This window comes from Cynoglossus semilaevis, chromosome 12, assembly GCF_000523025.1.
Source record: "Cynoglossus semilaevis isolate Cse_v1.0 chromosome 12, Cse_v1.0, whole genome shotgun sequence".
In the NCBI taxonomy this organism is placed as follows: domain Eukaryota; kingdom Metazoa; phylum Chordata; class Actinopteri; order Pleuronectiformes; family Cynoglossidae; genus Cynoglossus; species Cynoglossus semilaevis.
In genome coordinates, this window is record NC_024318.1 from 453,608 (window position 1) to 473,534 (window position 19,927).

The window sequence follows — 19,927 nt, forward strand, 5'->3', positions numbered from 1 at the left end:
TTTCTGTCGTGGCGCCTGGCGTAGCCGCTCTTCAGCAGGTTGGTCATGGACGCCTCCTCCAGGACGGAGATGTATTTCTCTATGCTGCCTACAGAGACAGTCGCAGGTAAATATGAATCTGTAACATGTACTGGTAACACCGCCATATGATGTTACTAAAGACTTCAGTTACTAAAGGTGTCACTGACTTAGACCCATGACTTTTCCGTACGCAGCCAGGCAGGGCCCCAGCTGTGGGTGGTGGTACTCCTCCAGGGCCATCAGCATCCTCACGATCTCCCCTGTGATGAAGGCGTCGTCAAAGTTCTGCTCTGCCACAGGCTTCAGAGGAAACCTGCAGTACACCTCCACAGCAGCCAGGGGGTCTGATGGCTCCAGGAGCTGGACCAGCTCCACATAAGCGTCGTGGACCTACAACAGAGAGTAAAGCAGGTCATTATAATTTAAAAAATTGACAACTCTAATGTGACGTCAGTGTCAAGAGCTCAAGCTCGACATTAATTTGATGCTTATGAATGCTAGCTTTTAGGCTAGCTCTTAGCTATTGACATGCAGACTTTCAGTAATGTATGATATAATTGTAAAAGATGACTAACATCTGTGAATACTTTTAGCCTTTTTGGCCATTTATTTTCTATATCTTGGCTACGTTTAAATTTGAATTGTTCTTGACTAGATGTTAAAAATATTGAAATTCAGTTCTTGTGATTATTATTATTAACTTACTTATTTTTTCTTGCTTTTTGTTATTAATCTTTGTTAATAAGATTTAGGTTATTTGGGGGCTTGACAATAGCCCCTTCTACAAAGGGCCAGTAGGGGGTGGTGCAGAAAAAAAAAGTTTAGGAATCTTCGCAGTAATGCTTCACAATTCCTGATGTTCCAGGTAACTACTGACCCCTGGTGCCATGGAGATGACCTCTCTGTAGAGCTGCTTGGCCTCTTCCTGGGTGTCAGTGGAGTGGGAGAGAGCGCGGGCCAGACCCAGCCTCGACACATGAGAGTTGCAGTTCAGGGGACCCGGAACAGGGAGTGTGCCTCCTACAGGTGATCCTGGGACTTCATCAATACAGGAGAAGTTTTGTTTTGTTAACTACATCCATTCACGAGAAACACTTTTGGAAATGAAGATAAAACACTAAAATGAAGGATGCCTTTTATAAGGCTAGTGTGATAAAGTGTTGAGGTGAGAGACGTCGTCACCTCTCAGTCAGAGTCTCTTACCCTCTGCTGTCACAGCTGTATCACAGACATGTTTAGACGTGTTTGCAGAGAGCTGGGGTTTGGATCCTCTGGTGGAAGCTCTACTTGATCTGTCTGACTTCGATGTTACTACTCCAGTTCTCCCCCTGCAGGAAAGAAAACAAAATACAAGTCATATTTGATCATCCAGTCATGTTTAAAATTATGAACCAGTGAGAGCAGAACAAACTTAAATATCCTGTTTTTCCCAAATTAATTATGAACAAGATGAACACATATAAATTAAAACATAATTTATGTCAATACATTGAGAGGTCACAATGATGGTCAGGACTGCTGTGACTCACCTGGCGGCCGAGGTTCTGGGAACAGGTCGTACAGTTTTCCCTCCTCGGCTGGAGGCTGAGGGAGCAGAAGGAGGAGGAGCAGTTTTGACCACAGCCGTGGTCACCGGTGCCACAACCCCCCCTCCCCCTCCTGCCCCGCCCCGTCTGGCTCAGTGGAGTCAGGAGGCGTCTTGGCTGCTGCCGTGGGTTTGGTGCTGATGGAGAGTTTGGCAACTTCCTGCTGCTCCTGCCACCACTTCTGTTCTGAGGAAACAGGACATTTGAAATATTAGTGGCTATTTATATTTGTATAAAAATTAATTAATTAATTAATTAAATAATTCCTCCAGTGTGGGATCAATAAATACATCCTTTACTTTGCTACATTATTTTGATTATTATTATTTTAAGGATTAATCAAATATAATAGAAATTTGGTTAACTGTGAGCTGGTTAGAAAAACCTAGTCTAGGACAAGGATCCCAACCACTGGAAAAAAACAAAGAAAAAAAAAACACTTTTTTTTTATATCACATAATTTCCATTAATCTGTGTGGTATTTTATTTTGAAAAGCGACCACTTCCGTCCAATCGTCTTTAGCTCAGTCTGTTTTTATTTAATAATTAGTTAATAATTCTTACGTAAGGTATGTTTTGACATTAGTTTTGCTTTTAATCCTCGTATTTTTGGCTAATTTTTAACCCTTACAATAGTAACAATAGTTATTTATAGACGTTAAGATTGTATTTATTTATTTATTTAGTTTAATCTGAACTTTTCATGAACTGGCTGTTACTTCCTTCCGCTGACTCATGCGTGTTTTCATTTCCTGCACTGTTAGATGACACCCATCAGACCATTTTACAGCACAGGCTCACTGGTCAGCTGCTGAGGTGCGTCTCCCTGCTGACTCTTGTTTTCCAGCTCAATGCTGGCCTGGAAGCTGAGTCGGGCGTCGGTCAGAGCAGACTTTGAGCGCTCTGAGTGGGAGTTGTTGTCGTACTGAGCCAGCTGAGACAGACCCAGGAGACACAGAGCATAGCTGTCCCGCGGAGTGGTCACTACAGCCAGCTGACATGTCTGTACGGCACAGTGGACAAGACAAGAAGGAGGGATTTAAATCACCAGGTGTTAGCCCGGTGATTCCCAACCATTGTTAGAAAATTTTAAAACTATTATTTATTTATTGCGTATATTTTTTCTCTTTGCTCATCCAAGCATGAAAGGCAGAACAATTATATCCTCTTCTGCTAGGTGGCAGCAGATAGCTATGAAAACTAAAAAAAAAGATAATCAGAGCTGTTGAAACAGTTCTTTGATGTGAGTGCCTTTCTTCAATTCCTGCCAGTAAATCAGCATTGTCTTCAACTAAACATATGTATATTCGCTCACGCTGCTGAATTTCAATACTTTGTCGAGGCATACCATATATATATATATATATATATGTATATTCGCTGGTTAAATGACCATCTCCTAAATTCCTGCTTACTCTTTCCTGCATGTCCAGCAGCTTCTGACACGGTGTGATGGAGGCGTGCCGTATGAGCGCGCTGAGGCCCAGACATCGCTTTGACACCAGGGTCAGCAGCTCCACGCCGTTCTTGGACTTGGACTGCTCACGCTGCTGAAACACACTCTGCAGCAGAGCAAAGTGAGCATCGAGCAGCACCCACTCCAGCTGCCTGCTGGCCTCACCACGACACTGGCACTGACTCACACCCTGAGCTGCCAGCACTGCAGCCCTGGAGAGGGATCACAGCACACCAACAGAGGAGGGGGGGGGGGGGGGGGCGGGGGGGGGAGTCACATGGACAAGGCCCTGTGGGCCCAGTTTTGACACTTTCCTTTAGACTACGTACATGTGATAGACGTGTTGTGGACTCATCACTCTCCCGCTGACTTTGGTTTTCTGTAGCAGCCCTCCCAGAGTCAGAAGTCCTCGCAGGAACTGAGTGTTGACACAGGACAGAGTCTCTGAAGGATCGTCCTTCACACAGCTGTGGAGAAACCACACGTAAGAACACACGTTCAGAGAGGAGCCATCTGACTGCAGCACTTCTACTGACTTCATCTACAGGTGTGGGAACAGAATGGAGCATAAACACAGAGACGACACAGATACTGGACCAGCCGTGGGTGAACCTCTGGCTCACAGGCCACGATGTATCCTAAGATTTGACAACGGGGGGGCATTGTGTGAACTAAGATAAATGAGCTGTAAAAGTCATGCATAGGTTAAAATGCTAAAATGCTTTCAGCCTTTTCTACGCCCTCTGTTGGAGAAATACAGGCATTGCAGGGAAAAGGCTGACGTTAATGATAATATAATAAAAATATTTTTTTGTCAACAATTTAGCGGGCCAGCTTCTCTCAGCTGTCCTCCATCATTCCATCCTTTCCTATTCCTCTTCCTCAGCCCAAACTTTAGCCTGACTCCAGTTTACATCGTTTATTTCCCTAATCCAGATAAGGTTTTTCCTGATCGACTTGTATCTGGATTTACAGACAACAACAGCAGGAAAACCCACAGACCTGCGGCTGCAGTGCCGGCTGACAAAGTGCTCCAGGCCCTGATGTAGGAACAGAGCAGCCTCTCTCTTCGTCTCCTCCGAGGTCGTCTGCTCCTGCTGCAGCAGAGCCAGGCCAGTGAAGAATCTGCAGGAATTAAATGATAAACTTTCACCTCTGACTCTGTTTTCTTCATCTCAAATCTCCAAATCTTTCCCATTCTGTAGTGAACTCTGACCTGAGGGCAGGATGGAGGGGCCTCAGAGCCAGGCCTCTCTGCAGATGCTGCAGAGCTTCTCTGCTCCTGTCCTGCAGCAGCAGCAGACGGCCCACGTGCAGGTTGTACTCCCAGCTGTCTGGACTCAGAGACCAGGCGTCCAGGTATTTCAGCAGAGCTCGGTGGATGACGCTCTGGTTCTCCTCGTCCCAAACAGCCGGGCTGCGATCCTGCAATACGTCCAAAGAGACAGAGACAGAGACTCATTGTTGATGCCATGTCACTACGGTAATAAAGATGGTTCTCTGGGGAAAAAATGCCAACGTTAATCTTGCTGACCGTGCCGGTTTTCTTTGACAGCCACACGTAGAGGGTCTGGATGTAGTCCGCCTTCGTGGACTGACCCTGCTCTTTCAGATGCTGGTACTCCTTATCCAGGGCCTGGAGCTGGACCTCCACAGAGGGAATCCCCAGAAAACCGTGGAGTTTACACACGGCCAGGATTTCATCCTGATACGCCGCTGATCTGCCGTCGCTCAATTCGTCTCTGTCTCTGTGCAGCTGCAGACAAGGAGTGAATCCAAACACATGGTGGCAGTCGATGATGTGGTTCAGTGAAACTAAACCTTTTGTTTTCCAAATAGTATGTATATATATAATCAATTATATATATGGGTGAGGCTTGTACACAGCGTGACTTCACCGTTTTTACCTTCCTCCTCAGGCCGTACATCTCAGTAGCGTGATGCTGCTCCTCCAGGACCAGACCAAGCAGGAAGTGGAGTCTGGCCTCTCTCCTGCTGAGTCTGACGGCGGAGGCGTAGTGAGCGGCGGCCTGTTCCAGACAGTGCAGAGGAGACTGGTCGTCCTCACACCGCAGCGAAGTCCCTGTGAAGACGTGATGAAGGAGGTGAGTGGGACATCGAGCAGAGAAGAAGTCTGACTGTAGGTACAGTACGTCTGTATTGGGGTTGTTTATTTTACTGCCACAAATACGAGATTTAAAAAAAAAGTACAGATGGAGGTCAGCATGTTCCCACTCAAACATGGTCCTCGTCCGACCTCGTATTGACAGGGACCCCGTTTGTGTCATGAGTCATGACAGTGAGACAGATCACGTGATCCGACTCTGATTCTGTCTCAGTCCAGTTTTACACACATTCATTCAGTTCTTCTACAGTCAGCCCTGCATGTCACCTCCCCGTGTCCAAACAAGAGCCACAGAATGACGAGCGGTAACCTGAGAGTCAGGCGTGAGACGGGAGACAGACGCAGACTGAGACAAATAGAGGAGGGAAACCACAAAGTCCAACACTGTCATGTATTTTTAATGACTGCTGACCTGACCTGACTCTCCAGGAAACTCTCTGCTGCACAACAGGTGTTTAAAGCAGCGCAAGGAAACGCCTACAAGTGTTTGATCACGATTACTCCTGTTATATTTGCCGGTAACTGCGCCCTTCGCCACCAGAGGGCGTCGTGGTCAGTACCAACTCATCCCCGTAGCCTTGCTGTAAAAGTTATGCCAAATCACTACATTGACTATTGCTGACAAGCTGACAGTCATTCGGTATTTATAATAAATTGTTGTGTCCAAAATTCAAAAATAAAAACAACCTCTTCTACCTGCGCCCCACGGTTTGTCTGTGTCTTCACAGCTAATGAGCATCAGAGTAACAAAAAGAGGGAAGGTCAAAGGTCAGCTGTCAGTAGATAACCCATACATGAGCGCCCTCTGTTCTTGGACGGTCTTACTGTACATGCCTTGTTTGTCCAGGTGTTGGCGGTAGAGTCTCAGCTGATCTTGCGACAGAGCGCAGAGTTTTTCCACGCTGTTCTCCTTTGTTGACGCCTGGAGTTTCTTCTCCCAGTGACGGAGCTGAGGCATTCAAGGATTTAAAGTGATTGGTGCGTTTTTTTAAAGAATGTCTTACAATTCTAATGTTTTCAATATTTTATTTTAGATCAAAAGTCACAAATCTTAGATAATCAGGTTCACTGTTTTCCTCTAAAAAATATTAATCATCCGAAGTTGAAGCTTCACCAAACTTTTAACAATTATTTCTCTGACTATGTGTATTATTTTTATTCTTTGTTTATTCTTTAACATTTTGTTTTTGACTAAATTTGAATATTTTTGCACAATTGTGATTTTTTTGTGTATGTATTTGTATAAATGTTTTACCTCTTGAATGTGTTTTGTCTCTATCTCAAAAGAACCGGAAGACCCAAAGTGCCTCTGATACCAGCTCGTCTCCTTGACTTCCTGTAATGAAGATGAAGAAACCAGAGGGCAGTAATGAGCTGAGTGTTTATACTGAAGACGACGGAGTAAAGGAGTGAAGGTAACACGACCCTCAGAACCCTGTCCTGAAACCATCCACCGGTGTCATCGCACACTCACGCACACAAACACCAGATCCTTCTTCTGTGCTAATGAATCCAGCTTTTAGTCACCGTCAACACGGCAGCGCTGACTGGTAAATAAAGGATGAGCGGCGAGCAGTTCGATGGCAACGATCGTGTCCGTGCACGGGCGCTCTTTAATCTTTCATACTGACCTTTGGGTCCAGGTCTCCTGAGGGCCTGTGTGGGCAGTGGAGAGAGTGAGAGCCCAGCTCACGCAGCCTCATCACAGTCTCACATCCTGTGGTTCAAAACAGGAAAAAGTCAAACGGGTGAAGATCAAAAACGGACGACCGTTATCTTCCCTTTCTACGTCAGAATGAACTGCAGGAGGCAGTAGTTTATTTTACCTCTAACACTGCAGCGTTAAACTAAGATATAAAGACACAGTCAGGTCAGGTTTGTCCAAAGTCTGGTCCCAGGTCCTGTTCAGCCGTTCATTTATTATTACTATTTCAATTCTGTCAATTTTTTTAATTTTTACCCAGGGAGCTGGGTCCAATGCCCAAAGTCATCAGTAGAGGGCGGGGTTACATCCCTGGGAAGTGTTTGTGTATTTTTTGTACCGGATTTATACCAGATTGAACACACTGGCGGGAAGGTTTTGGCCTACGGGCCGTATGTTTAGCACCCCTGCTTCATCTACTCTGCTAACACAGCTATTTTCAGGCAGGCTAAGTTAAGTAACATTACACCCCAGTAAAACAACATAGCATTTGTTGGTTGGTGTCATGTTGTGTGATAGTATAGAGATAATGTGACCTAGACTTAGTTAGAATATTAAAAATGTAGATATACAAGCTTTTCCTGGAGGTGACGCTGAAGGTGGAGGTGGAAAACAACTTTGTAGTGACATTAACTATTTAGTCATCAAACACTTCGGTCGGTTCCTTCTTCCTCACCACAAACAACGGCGCAGACCTGTGTTAGCTTTAGCCTTCTGTTAGCAGAAATGACAGCTTTTCTGTTGCCTAACCAGGTGACCTTCAACCAGAGGAGCCTTGGCCTTCAGAGAGTCCTTTACCTCGGTAGTTGAACAAGCACTTGACCAGTGCGGCAGACATGTTCCTGTCCAGGTCCAGCTCGGGGATTTTCCAGCAGTCTCCCAGAGGACGATCGCTGAGAGGGTCCACTTTGGATCTCCGTGCCAGCATCTCAATGTAAGGTCTGGAGAAGGTGTGCTTTGGTTCGCTGTTTGGAATGGAAAGAGTTTGATCATTTATTCAGGCCATTACCACACTCATCACTATCATCATCATTACCGTATTTTCTGGACTAAAATGTGCGAGTTTTCTTTCTTTTTTTTCTTTTTTTTAGCAGTTTGGCTTGTGTCTATCCCACGCCTTATCGTCCACGGCCGCAAGAGGGCACTTTTTTCTTTTTTTGCAGTTTGGCTTGTCTAAACCCCACGCATTATCGTCCACGGCCGCAAGAGGGCACTGTCTACACTCGTGACATCCGACCGCTGCTACTGCAGTAATCAAAATATTTTACTAAAGACTAGGGCGTTTATTTTACAGCCCTGAACAATTACATTTGAATTATGATAAAAAAAGGACATTTAAAAGAAAATATGAAAAGCATTTATTTTCATTTCATATCAAAAATCGCATTTTTAAACCAAAACTTAAATCAAATCAAAATATTTTTTAAATACAATTTTATGAAATATTGACCCACCCCCCGTGGTGTTTGGGCCTCACCTGTGTTTGATGGACACTGGTCTAAAAAAAGCGCTCAGGGAAACTGGACATTCGTACTCCAGCTGCTGCTTCACATCAGTGAAGGTCACGGCCACAGGAAGCAGCTCTCTGGTCACCAGCACTGAATAGACCTGAGGGCCCAGGTAGGAAACAACAACAATGTCCCTAAATATAATAATAATAATAATAATAATAATCTTCCAATAAAAGGTGCTTTTTAGTCACATCCTCAACCTGTGAATTAGTGCCATCTGCCGAACAGACAGAGATGTCCACCATGGTGTCTCCATAATTCAGCAGCACCGACTGTGAGCTGTCTGCTCCATTCACGGACACTTTGATGTTTCTGTCCGGGACAGAGGCTGCAAGTGTCACGGCTTCACAGTGGAAGGGAACCAGGCCTGTAATAATTGTCATTTAATTTTAATTTAAAAAAAATGGTACTCTTCGTCGGGATATTGTTAAATTCTAGTGATAATAAATACTTTTACTCACAATGATACTCATAGACACGGCTTGAAAACGCAGGCTGAAGCAGCAGATTTCCCCCCACCGTCAGGTCACTGAGCTCCGCGATCTTCGCGGACAACTTGGTGATTTCCACGTTGTATTTCTTTGTGGTTCCATTTTCGGCCACCACCTCGATTTCTACTCTGTTTGGGCCGTTGTTCAGCTTCACCGTCCTGGTTCCATCACCGGACAGCTGGAACACAGGTGGAATTTAAGTGAGATTTAAGTGGTAATAATAAGTGGGTGAAACGTCACGTGCTGAACCTACAACATGACACGAAGCTCCACAGTCACTGGTGAGCAGGTCCAGAGTCACGGTGGTGACGCTGCTCTCCACTGTCGCGCTGTAATCTGTCAGTTCTGGAGAAAAGTTGGGATGGAGTTTCCCACCAGAGACGTGGAGTTTCTCCAAATCACAGTTGTCCATGATGAAGGAAAAAAAAAATTAAAATAAAAACAGTAAATCAATTACTTCTAACTGTGGCAGTGTTTGTTGTGTTTGGCTCCAGAACAACAACAGACCAGAGAACCAGCCAAGGGTTTGTCTCCGACATCGCGACACACCCAGATCATTTACAGCCGAGACGCTGCCGGTAACCACGGTAACACCGTACCGTTCTTATCAAGACGTTACGTTTATTACCAGAAAACTTGTGCTCACCAGAAACGTTCAACGTTTATTTATTTCCCCCCATGTCCCTTTAGGAGATACAGTTAATATGGGGAAGAAATAAAGTCAACATCTCATGGAAAAAGTAGCGTCAACCAGTGGTGAAAATGCATGTTGTGGTTTATTTTTCATGTATAAATAAGAATGTATGACAGCCTACCGTAAGTATTTCTCCAGCAACAGCGTATTATTATAATATATGACATTGAACTGTATTCTATTATATCATATTATATTATTTTATATGTGCTTTAATAACTTTGTTTTCCGTTTCTGCTAATGAAATACAAAGAAATACACAGCGCTCCTCCGAACATGAGAGGGCGCTGGAGTTTAAGATAGTAGACACGCTTGATAGTGTTTTATTTTGTTTTTTATTATTATTTTTTATGAGATTCTGTACTTTAATCAATGTTTTAATGGTCAATTAAGCTAAATATTATCGTAACTTTAATTTTTAATCGGTGTATTTTCTTTTTATTTACCAGGCGGAAACAACGTCACTTCCGTTCATCTTCCCTAGGATTCAGCGTGTGGAGAAGGTATGACAGAAGAAACAAAAACATTTTGCAGCTATTACACAGTTTATGGCCATAGAACTATTGATTATAATTTGACAGCAACTGTTTATTGTCGATTTAATTATGTCATTTAATTTCTCTTTGTGAAGTTATTTGGTTTTAGCGAGTGGTGCTAGATGGCTACGGCTAGCCCCTTAGCTTTCACTGTGAACACGGGTGTGTTCTGGGTTAGAAGCTAAACTGTTATGGCGTTTATTTTACAGTATATTTAAACTGTTGACCGTCTGCTAGGGAACAATGGCAGCAGGCAGCAGGACGGAGGACTTCCCTCATGAGATTGAAGAACAGCTCACGTCCTTCGACGCATCGGTTTCTTCAGTCAAAACCATGTTGGAACAGTTGATATCGATGCCCAGAAACGATCTGGTGGAGAAGGTATATATAAATATGCTAACGAGATAGAGTTAGAAAGGTACTCTTAGAATTTGGAGTTGGTTGTTGATTTTCAAAATGTATGTTCACTCTTCTCTCACCTAAACCTGTTTTATTTACAGTTGGGTCCTTTGGATCAGGCCAAACTGGATCTGATGTCTGCCTACACCCTCAATTCACTCTTCTGGAGTAAGTCATCATCACTGAAACACATCTGCTGCAGACACAGTTCAGTAGTGACAGGAACTGGCGAATATTTACAGTGACTATAATTTAAAATTACAATGTTGCCGTAGTTGAAATGAAACCACAGTAGAACGAAAACTAGTATGATGAAGCTGATTATTATTTTGTTTACAATCTCAAATACAAAAATGGTTGTTTTTGTAAGTGCTGTAATCACATAGCAGTCTTACGTATTGTCTTGTTTACAGTGTATCTGGTTACACAAGGAGTAAATCCTCGGGAACATGGCATCAAGCAGGAGTTGGTAAGAGACCTGGGTTTTCTCTGAATCTCAGATTTTCTCTGTTTTTTCTTATTACTAGAATAAGACAAAATGATAAGAAGACTTGAAATCATGGGTGTGGCTACAGTAACATAACTTTATTGAACTTGATGAGCCTAAAAGCCACACCTCCCCTAAGACCTGACTGAGTTTTTAGACCAAACATTTTCCTGATTTTTTCCCCCTTAAGTTACATTTGTATGTTTCTTTTTTCTGTCATCAGGAGAGAATTAGAACGTACATGAACAGAGTGAAAGAGATTTCTGACAAAAAGAAAGCCGCCCGTCTGGATAAAGGAGCTGCGTCACGTTTTCTCAGGAACGCCCTCTATGATCCGGAGGAGAAAGAGTCAAAAACAAGATCAGCATCGAAGAAAGGTTCAGACTCGGTGTTTGAGAGTCCACAGTTAAAGAAGCAGAAGCGAAGCTGAAACTCTTCCATCTAGTTCCATTTATATATATATATTTTTTAACACTCGAGCTGGTGTTTTTATTACAGACCGTCTGCTGATGTAAAATGAAAACATACAGTTTACTTCATTGTTGATCATGAAACTGATCCTGGATCTGAACAGATGACCTGCAGCCGACAGAATTTTTTGAACAGATGATGCTGGGATGTGTGTTGGAGTTAAAGGATCCAACGTTGGAATCATTTCAAGACGTTTCTTTGTCTCTGAGCCGAGTTATTTTTTAAGACGAGTTTTATGAAGAAAACTTTGTGGTTTTGTTTTGTTCTTCTTCTGAAGAAGAAATGTTTCCTCTGAATGTGAGAGAGAGATTCTGTGAATCGTGAATAAAACCTGGTCACAAACATGTTTCCTGGTTGTTTACATTTGTTTAAAATGTAATGTTTTGTCTGTTTTCTTTGTTTTGTTCATATATACACTTTGTGTTACATGTAAGTTGCTATAAATAATGGAGAAGTTCAGTGACTTAGAAAGGGTAAACAAAACTAAATTGTCCACAGCAGATGTGGAGTTGTGTAAATTAGTAAATATATTTGACACGCTAGAAATTCAAAGTAAATATGTGGGTTTTCTTGATTGAAATGTTTTTTCTACCATTACAATTTTTTCTAGACTTTTTTTTGCTGTTTTTACAGTTTGTTTTTTTTAGATTTAATAATTAGGCCCATATTTATTCTTCCCAGTAAAATCGTAGGTTTTAATGTGACTGCTTTTATTCACAAACATTGTTACATGACGTTAAAACAGCCGTGCTGATTTATATCCGTAATTCCCCGTGGACAGCCACGATCTTAATCTTAATTTACCCACAAGTCCCTGCATTCCTCTAATCAAGGCCAGTAGTCAGGTCCGTGATGAGGAGTGTTTCTTCTGACGTCACAGCAGCCTGTCTGCGTCCTTTGACTTTTCCTCCCTCCATCCACAAACACGTGTCAACTCTTGCCCGGTAAAAAGCGGCAACTTATTCATATAAACAAAAATATGGATTTTTTTCTATCCCTCCTCCCCCTCTGTCCTCGCTGCAGCAAATTTGCACAAACAAACATGTCATGTTGGGAGAGGCTGCGCCGCCTAACCAGCTCCAAACGCCGCCTTCCTCCCTGTGGTTGTTTGTCCACAGCCCGTGATGAGGAAGTTTATCTTTATTCGAAGTGAAAGACATCAGTGCTAATGACTCCCTGAAGGCGGCAGCAGCGGCTCTGTCTGCTGGAGGCTGAGGTCTCTAACACGAGGTCCGTCTGTGGAGCCTGGTATTTACACACACTGCGAGAAGTCTTTTACATATTTTCTTGACATTGTTCCATATTCACAAATAAGACCAGATAAATCGTAATTAATTATAAAAACATATGACAAACCAAACGTTTCTTACATTTGTTGTTGGTAGAAGAACTGACAAAAAGAAAAAAATTAAATGACAAAAATTAACCCATTAAATAAATTATGCAGTATTTAGTTGCAAACGTTGACCCACTGAAAAAAAATGCTAACCTGAAAATCTGATTTGATTTAAGATAACCTTCGTTTATGTTTTAACTTTTACCTGTGTTTCCTACTTGTTTCCCAATTTCTTATGTTATTAACTTTTAGCGGTGTTTCCTACTTGTTTCCCAATTTCTTAGCTTGTACTTTAAAAAAAAGGATGTGGTTGTATTTTTTAAATGCCGCAAAATATGATTGAATAAGACTGATGTTTTCTTCTGTCATGACATAGAATTTAAACCGTGGTTAATGTATATAAATGTCAAATAAGTTGTATATACGGAGACGGCGGGTGGAGCAGAGAAGAGGAAATCACGCGTGACGTTAAAAGCCCGTGATTGCTGTGAATGATGTTGAACGGTGAAGGTCAGTGGAACAGGTTTTCACTTTGATTGTGTGGCTGAAATGAGAGTGAGTTGAAGGTCAAACATTTCTGTCCGACGCTGCAGACATTCCACACAGAAGTTCGAGTCACTTTCTCTTCACCTCCTCCTCACTGACAGTCTCACTGATCAATGATGATTCCAGAGTTTTCTTTTCACCCCGGCCCCAGCTTCGACACTTCAGGAACAGTTGGTCCGTGTTAGAGTTCAGCTCTGGGCTGAGGAGCCGTGTTACTTTATTTTTCTCCGTCTTATAGCGCACACTTGTTTGTTATAAGCTCCCTCTAGTGGTCACGTGAACGGACAGCTCTTAGATACGGCACTATTTTCTTTTTTATCTCGTTAAAGAAACATATTTTGTAAATAAGTTTAAAAGTGACTATAACGTAACTCAAAGTTACATTAATGAATTATTTTTTAAAAGTATTTTTTTAAAAGAATATTTGTGAAATTGTCGTTTAGTGACGACAGATAAACCAAACGATTTACGGCAGGTTTTACGACACCAGCATATGACGTCGTTACGTGACTAAGAAAGTTTGTTCTAGCATTACTCACAGTCTCCAGTTGTGTTGAAGAGCGTTTGATAATCATTGTGTTCGTACAACTACCTCCCCTACTGTATGATAAAGTATTAAAAAAATACAAGAACGTGAAATGTCTGTACGCTCCATTACATTTTTCTTTTTACGCACGACGCTTGTTTTAGCTCGCCGTCTCACTTGCTTCTTTACAGCCAAGGAACAATGTTCAACAAGTGAAACACGACTTGAAGTAATGAGAAGCGCGATGCGCGTAAAACACGTTAAAGCTTCATTTTGTGCCAGGCGCTGCAAACTGTTGCAGTGATTTTAAAGTATTAATGAAGCATATTTCAACGGCCCACACCACAGTACGACATTTTGCATCGAAATACGGCAACTTTAAACACCTGGTACGATACCTGGCAACGCCAAGCCATGTCAAAAAGGATTATTATGATCGAGTGACAAGATGGAGATGGATCTCTGCATCAGGACATTTCTGTTAAACCACGGACACAACCTGGAGGAGCATCGGTCCGAAGGCTGGGATTCTCTGGACCTGGTTTCACTGAAGTCTCCGTTCATCTTCATTGGACAGTCAACAACGATAATGAGTGAGTAAACAGTGTTTTTATATTTTATTTGGCTGGAAATGGAACTGCAATTATATTTATGGTTTTAATATTCAAACTTACCGCTCATTTGTTGTTGGTTTAGAGATCTTGGTCTGAAAATGTTTGAGAAATGATGCTTCACGAAGTTAGTAGATCTCGCGAGAGAAACAAGCTGTCATGTTTACAAATACAGATTTAAAGACTCACTATCAGAGTACGCAGAGTTGGCAAAAACACTTTTGCTTTTCCCCTCAAGATAATTTATTGTTTTTAATTATATAAAATTATTAGTGATGAACCGACAGCGCCCCATAGTGTCAGCCCAGGTAACCTGTTTTGGTATGCGTGTGAAAACAGTTCAGTATGAGCATTTCTTGGAGTCATATCTTGTGCACTGTACTGTATCCCTTGGAGTTATTTAGACCATGAGTTGACGTCATTCTTCGGTGAACTTCCTGTCCTTCACGTCACCTGACGGGATGTTAATTTAACTTCTGGGGATGTAGGGTTGAAGGTTCAATTTCCTGCTTTAAGTTACTTGTGTCCGTGGGAAACTCTAGGTCTGTTTCTTTCTGCTGCAGTTGACGTGTTTTAGTGTCTGGTACTTTCTGCTGCAGTTGACGTGTTTTAGTGAGCAGTTTCAACCATGTGGAGACAAAAAAACAAACAAACAAAAATTAAAAGATTTACACATGCGTTTCAGACAGATGTGATATTTCTAACATGTGCAGAGCAGCTCTGTGATGATGTCACTGTGCTGGAGTTTTTTTCTTTTTAAACTCATCTGTAAACCACTGTCTGGTGTTTACATCCGTCTGATGTGGGTCTCCTCACCGCAGCGGCCCACATGTCCGATGTGAATCGGGGCTTTTCCTTCTCCAGGCCTACGAGCTTCCGATGCTCAGAGCTCCAGGATCAGCCTTCAAAGAGCTGAAGGTCAAACCGTCTCTGAGTCTTTTTACAGAGGAACTGTTTGGCAGCTGCAAGTGGGTAAACGCTGAGCGTTCCACATGCTGCAGAGAAAATGGTTAACACGTGCATGTACGCTCGCTGAGCAGAGGAGTGGAGGTGTGTAATGGATTGGATCCCCCTCATCATTCCTGCAGCACTGTCGTCCTCAGGGTCTGTCCACACAGGCCGCTCCGACACAGCTGCCTGGACATAAATTCTACGCAGGAATTCCTCAGTCCGAGCTTCGACATGAAGAGCGGGACTGTAGATTCCTCCCCTCGTGACAAATTATGACCTGCAGGACTTTTCTGTGTGTGTGTGTGTGTGTGTGTGTGTGTGTAGCCATGTGACGATCAGGTTATTAATTCTAGGTTTCTAGAAGTATTGTTGTCCACAGTTGACTCTGGATTAATTTTAATATAATTCCACATTTTATTTAACCTTAAGAAAGATTTTTGGAAGTTTTTAACTTTCAAATAAACTTGACGTTAGTTGAAGTTAGTTGAAGTTGACAAATATATTTGCTTCATGTCAATTTCTGTTTACGGTTCTAACTCGTAAATCCATGGTCCAGAATGTTCTCCAGAACGACCCCAGAGGCAAATGTTTGTTAGCATGTTTGACTGTGGAGGGAGACGGTTGGATGATTTTCCCATAATTCTTTATGGTCAGTCGTAAATGTTTCTCATCTCATTCTAGTGTAAATCTCTTTTTTGATAAGTTCGTTTTTTAGTTTATGTTTTCCTGTCGTGTATTTTGTTGATATTGCTCATTTTTGAAACTTTTTCTTTCGAATTTTTCAAGTATATTTTTAATCTCTTAGATAATGCAGATCAGGTCTGTATTATTATTCCATATGATTTACTACATGAAACTATATTTTTAATTGTTCTCGATAATAAAGCTAGCCTGTTGTTCCTTATGGATCACATTTATTAAATTTTCTTTTAGTTGTATCTTTTCAGCACCACTTTTAGGGACCTGTAGTCTTTTTAATCGGTTCTTCTTCAAATCATTTATTTATTTTTTGTTAATATTATCAGTTTCTGTTTGACATCCGAGCTGTAGAAGAACATGACACACAGACAGAAGACGATCTTCTCTGTGTCATAACCTTGACAGCTGTAGAAGAAGAAGCAGAAGAAGAAGAAGAAGAAAAGGGCAAAAGGCCAGAATCTATTAAAAACCCTCTAAATCTCTGTTTCCTGCTCCGCAGCAGCTGACGCTCCAGTCATGTTAGCACAGTCTGCACTTTCATAGAAATATTTTTGGATGGATTAGATTCAGTGCAGCTTGTTATTGTGCAGTATTTCTCTGTGACTTCACTGTAGAAGATCATGTGTCTTTATTAAAGGACAGCAGAGTTCCAGGGACACGTGCCCAACGGTACTGTTGTTTGATACACTGTCGCTTTTGGATCAAAATGGATTTATTTAACAGGCTTTAGCCTCAGTACGTAGTTCACAGTATCAGTCAACAAAGCTAAAGTAAGTAGCTAAACTTTAGCTTCACATACAGTAAAATATCCTAATGGCATCCAAGTAAATATAGCCAAAAACATAGCTTACATTAGCTAAGGATATACAGTATCTAAAGTTTGCAAAGAAGCTAGCTTAAGTGAGCCCAAAGAACGACTGAGCTACGTAGGCCATAAGCTACTGATAAAATTTGCTTAAGGTTTCCTGGAAACAGCATAAAAAGCCCCAGACAAACATAAATTAAAGTGTAAAAAGCCTCGTTAAAACCTGAATTTACAGCAGGCCATAAACAGGTCACTCTGCAGAGAGAAACTCTGTTCCTGCCAGCGTTGGCTCAAGAAACTTTTTCTTTTGCTCTTGATGAAAAAGAATCCAACCAGTTTGTTTTTTGAGTACTTGGATACTTAATTCTTTTTTTTACATAGTTTCCAGGATCAAGATGTCTTTCCAAGATACAACTGACTGTCAGTCCGTCTGTCCGTTGATAATGTACAGACCGAGTGTTTCCACCATCACTTTGCTCTGCTGTCGTTTCCGCTGCTTCTGAGTAAAATAACAGAGTTCCTTCTTTACGGCACATCAGTAGCAGCTCAGGTTTACAGGCAGTGAGCGGCTGAAGGATGTTCTGTAAAATCTGGACGAGGGAGACGCAGCCTGAGGCCAACGGCAGCACTGGGTCCCGTAAAGTGATGAAGGCTCTCCGCTTTTATGATGATGTGAATGATGGAGCCGGAGAAAGAAAGGGGAGAGGGAGAGAAAGAGTGAGTGAGTGAGTGAGTGAATGTCCATATATGTTGTACTACTAAATATTTACACCACCCCGAAGGCTCCCCGCGCTCATCTCAGATGATGAACTGTAGGAATAAGGTTCGACGAAGCTGTGAATAAGGCGCGATAAAAAGAGCGGGCAATTAGAGGAGCAGCGGTGTGAGGAAAGATCCGGACTGTACGGCCGTTCAGCCATTTCACTTTTATGTCCTCTTTAGCATTTGTTTGTGCACCTATAATACTGTATTTACGGTTTACGAGCCATTTATACCGTGAAGGTGTTCAACTGTATCTCGGTAGTTTTTTTTATGACAGCACCAGGAACCAGCACTAGTGGAACCAGGAACCGAAGTCAGCAAGTGGTTGGACTGTAGAGTAAAAAAAAAAAAACTGGTCCAAGTACTGGTCTCGGTCGAGAAAGGTTCCGTCCATCTGTGGGTCAAGTCCCTCGGATGTCGGTTCTAAATTCAAGTCGCTGACAGTTTTATACCAAACCCCAGGGTTTTCAATATGTGGCTCATCAAGGCCTAGCAATTAATGGATTGTATGTACTTGTGATTTTGTGGTTGCTGGTTCCAATATGTGGCTCACCAAGACCTAGCAATTAATGGATTGTACTTGTGATTTTGTGGTTGCTGGTTTAAATCCCCGGCACCGTAGGGTCTTGGACCAATGTTTTTGTTTTTTCTTTATTTTCTTTATTTCTTTTACTCTAACGTATTTGTCGACTTCTTCCTCTTCATCTTTTCCTTCTCGTTCTTCTAAGAAAACGTTGCTTTTTACAAACTGAGCCTTTATTATATTTTATATATATTATATTTCTTTATACGTGTAGGTTTTAAACATTTCATAAATATAAAAAACAACAGAAAACAACAGCGGCAGAAGAAGAGGGTGATGAGCTGCTTCAGCTCGGGTACAAAAACGCAGTTCATACAAACAGCCACAGGAGGGCAGTCTAACACTGCTGTAAACCACTAAGCCTGCTCACTCATGCCAAAGGGTTTTTTTTCTTCTCTTCTTCTCCTCCAAGCTTCTCCAGCGCCACCACAGAGCAGATCCGAGCAGATTAGCACTCTCTCGGCCAGTAATCGCCCTTATCACACGAGAGAACAACAACAAAACCTGGAGTTTAATGACAGATGTAATTGTTGTGGAAGTTCCCCGTTATGCTGCGGTGGCGTGATGGATGACGCGTGCAATGCAGCGTGCTGCCAGAAGGTTGCTGCTGCTGCTGCTGCTGCTGATTTACAGCCATTTGTTATGGTTGCAACTTTGTCCTGGCTTTAGTTTAAGCTGGGGTTTGATCTGAGGCGGGAGGCCGAGGAGAGTGTGTTTCTGTTTCATGAATGAATAATCTGAAGGTTTGATTCAGCCTCTCATTGGTCACTGCCATGTGTGCAGATCTAAACTAGATCAGGATGTTTTCTTTCACTAAGGAGATCTATGGGTTTTCTACGCTTGGCATAGATCAGGCGTGTCCAAAGTCTGGCCTGTGGCCAAATTGTGTCACAGAGATAAGTTTTATTTGGTCCACTACAATAAATTATTGTTATATTTGTTTTTCAAATAAAAATGACTGCAGTGGTTGAAAGTTCAGTTTCAGGCCATCTTTAAAAAAGTTATTTATTATTTTGACTACTATTTGGCTAACACCTAGCTAGTGGTGGGTTGGGGTATATATTTATATTTTGGCTTATATTTCTATTCCTCATATTTTATTTTGACTTTTGAGAATTGTTGCTGTGATTTGGCTGGTATTTTTTTTTAAATAAATCTTTCATTGATATTTGAATTATTTTGTATATTTAGTCTATATTTGGTGGATGTTTTAAAAACATTTTTATTTGTTTATAATAAAGTTTTGCACACTCTCTGTAAAATGTGAAAGACAAACATTAGCCTGTTTCTTGGCTAACCTTTAGCTTCTTTTGTTCCGCTCTCTTGTGTGTGAGCTGACTCTCATCACGTTACATAAGTGGCCTAAATGTGTCGTAAAAAATTACCAGTAACTGGACGTCCTTATCGTACACTAACTTCACCCCTCGCCGTCATGGCGGGAGCGGTTGGCTCTCTTCTGCTGTTTTTTTTTTTTTTTTTTTTTTTTCCATTTCTGTGTCTGTGTCAGTGTTCTCTTCACAGCCTTAAATCTGTGTGAAAAGTGCCGTCAAAATGTCCTGACTGGAGAGTGAAAGCATGACTGATCGTCGACGCAAAACTTTCAATAAAAATCTCTGTGTTGTTAACCGC

General features: G+C 42.0%; 3 protein-coding genes across 5 annotated transcripts; 1 reads left to right on the forward strand and 2 right to left on the reverse strand.

Annotated features, from left to right (window-relative positions):
- Positions 1-180: 180 nt before the first annotated feature.
- Positions 181-5,306, reverse strand: LOC103386883 (uncharacterized). Its single transcript, XM_017037019.2, has 11 exons — positions 4,971-5,306; positions 4,598-4,819; positions 4,280-4,488; positions 4,066-4,188; positions 3,393-3,530; positions 3,023-3,275; positions 2,409-2,610; positions 1,690-1,793; positions 1,551-1,605; positions 899-1,041; positions 181-411 (listed from the first exon to the last, which is right to left on the reverse strand). The coding sequence occupies exons 1-11, from the start codon at positions 5,304-5,306 to the stop codon at positions 181-183; spliced, it is 2,016 nt and encodes a 671-aa protein (XP_016892508.2).
- A 2,966-nt stretch (positions 5,307-8,272) lies between these two features.
- LOC112487862 (uncharacterized) lies at positions 8,273-9,845 on the reverse strand. Its single transcript, XM_025061006.1, has 4 exons — positions 9,146-9,845; positions 8,863-9,070; positions 8,602-8,768; positions 8,273-8,498 (listed from the first exon to the last, which is right to left on the reverse strand). The coding sequence occupies exons 1-4, from the start codon at positions 9,302-9,304 to the stop codon at positions 8,364-8,366; spliced, it is 669 nt and encodes a 222-aa protein (XP_024916774.1). The 5' UTR covers positions 9,305-9,845; the 3' UTR covers positions 8,273-8,363.
- Positions 9,846-9,983: 138 nt separating this feature from the next.
- On the forward strand, positions 9,984-11,823 carry c1d (C1D nuclear receptor corepressor). Of its 3 annotated transcripts, none has more exons than XM_008321302.3 (5): positions 9,984-10,089; positions 10,360-10,503; positions 10,623-10,689; positions 10,935-10,990; positions 11,232-11,438. In XM_008321302.3, the coding sequence occupies exons 2-5, from the start codon at positions 10,366-10,368 to the stop codon at positions 11,436-11,438; spliced, it is 468 nt and encodes a 155-aa protein (XP_008319524.1). In that variant the 5' UTR covers positions 9,984-10,089; positions 10,360-10,365. The 3 variants fall into 3 exon arrangements, with proteins under 3 accessions (XP_008319524.1, XP_008319525.1, XP_024916776.1); XM_008321303.3 differs by having other exon boundaries at positions 10,041-10,089; positions 10,332-10,503; XM_025061008.1 differs by lacking the exon at positions 9,984-10,089 and having other exon boundaries at positions 11,232-11,823.
- Positions 11,824-19,927: the final 8,104 nt, after the last annotated feature.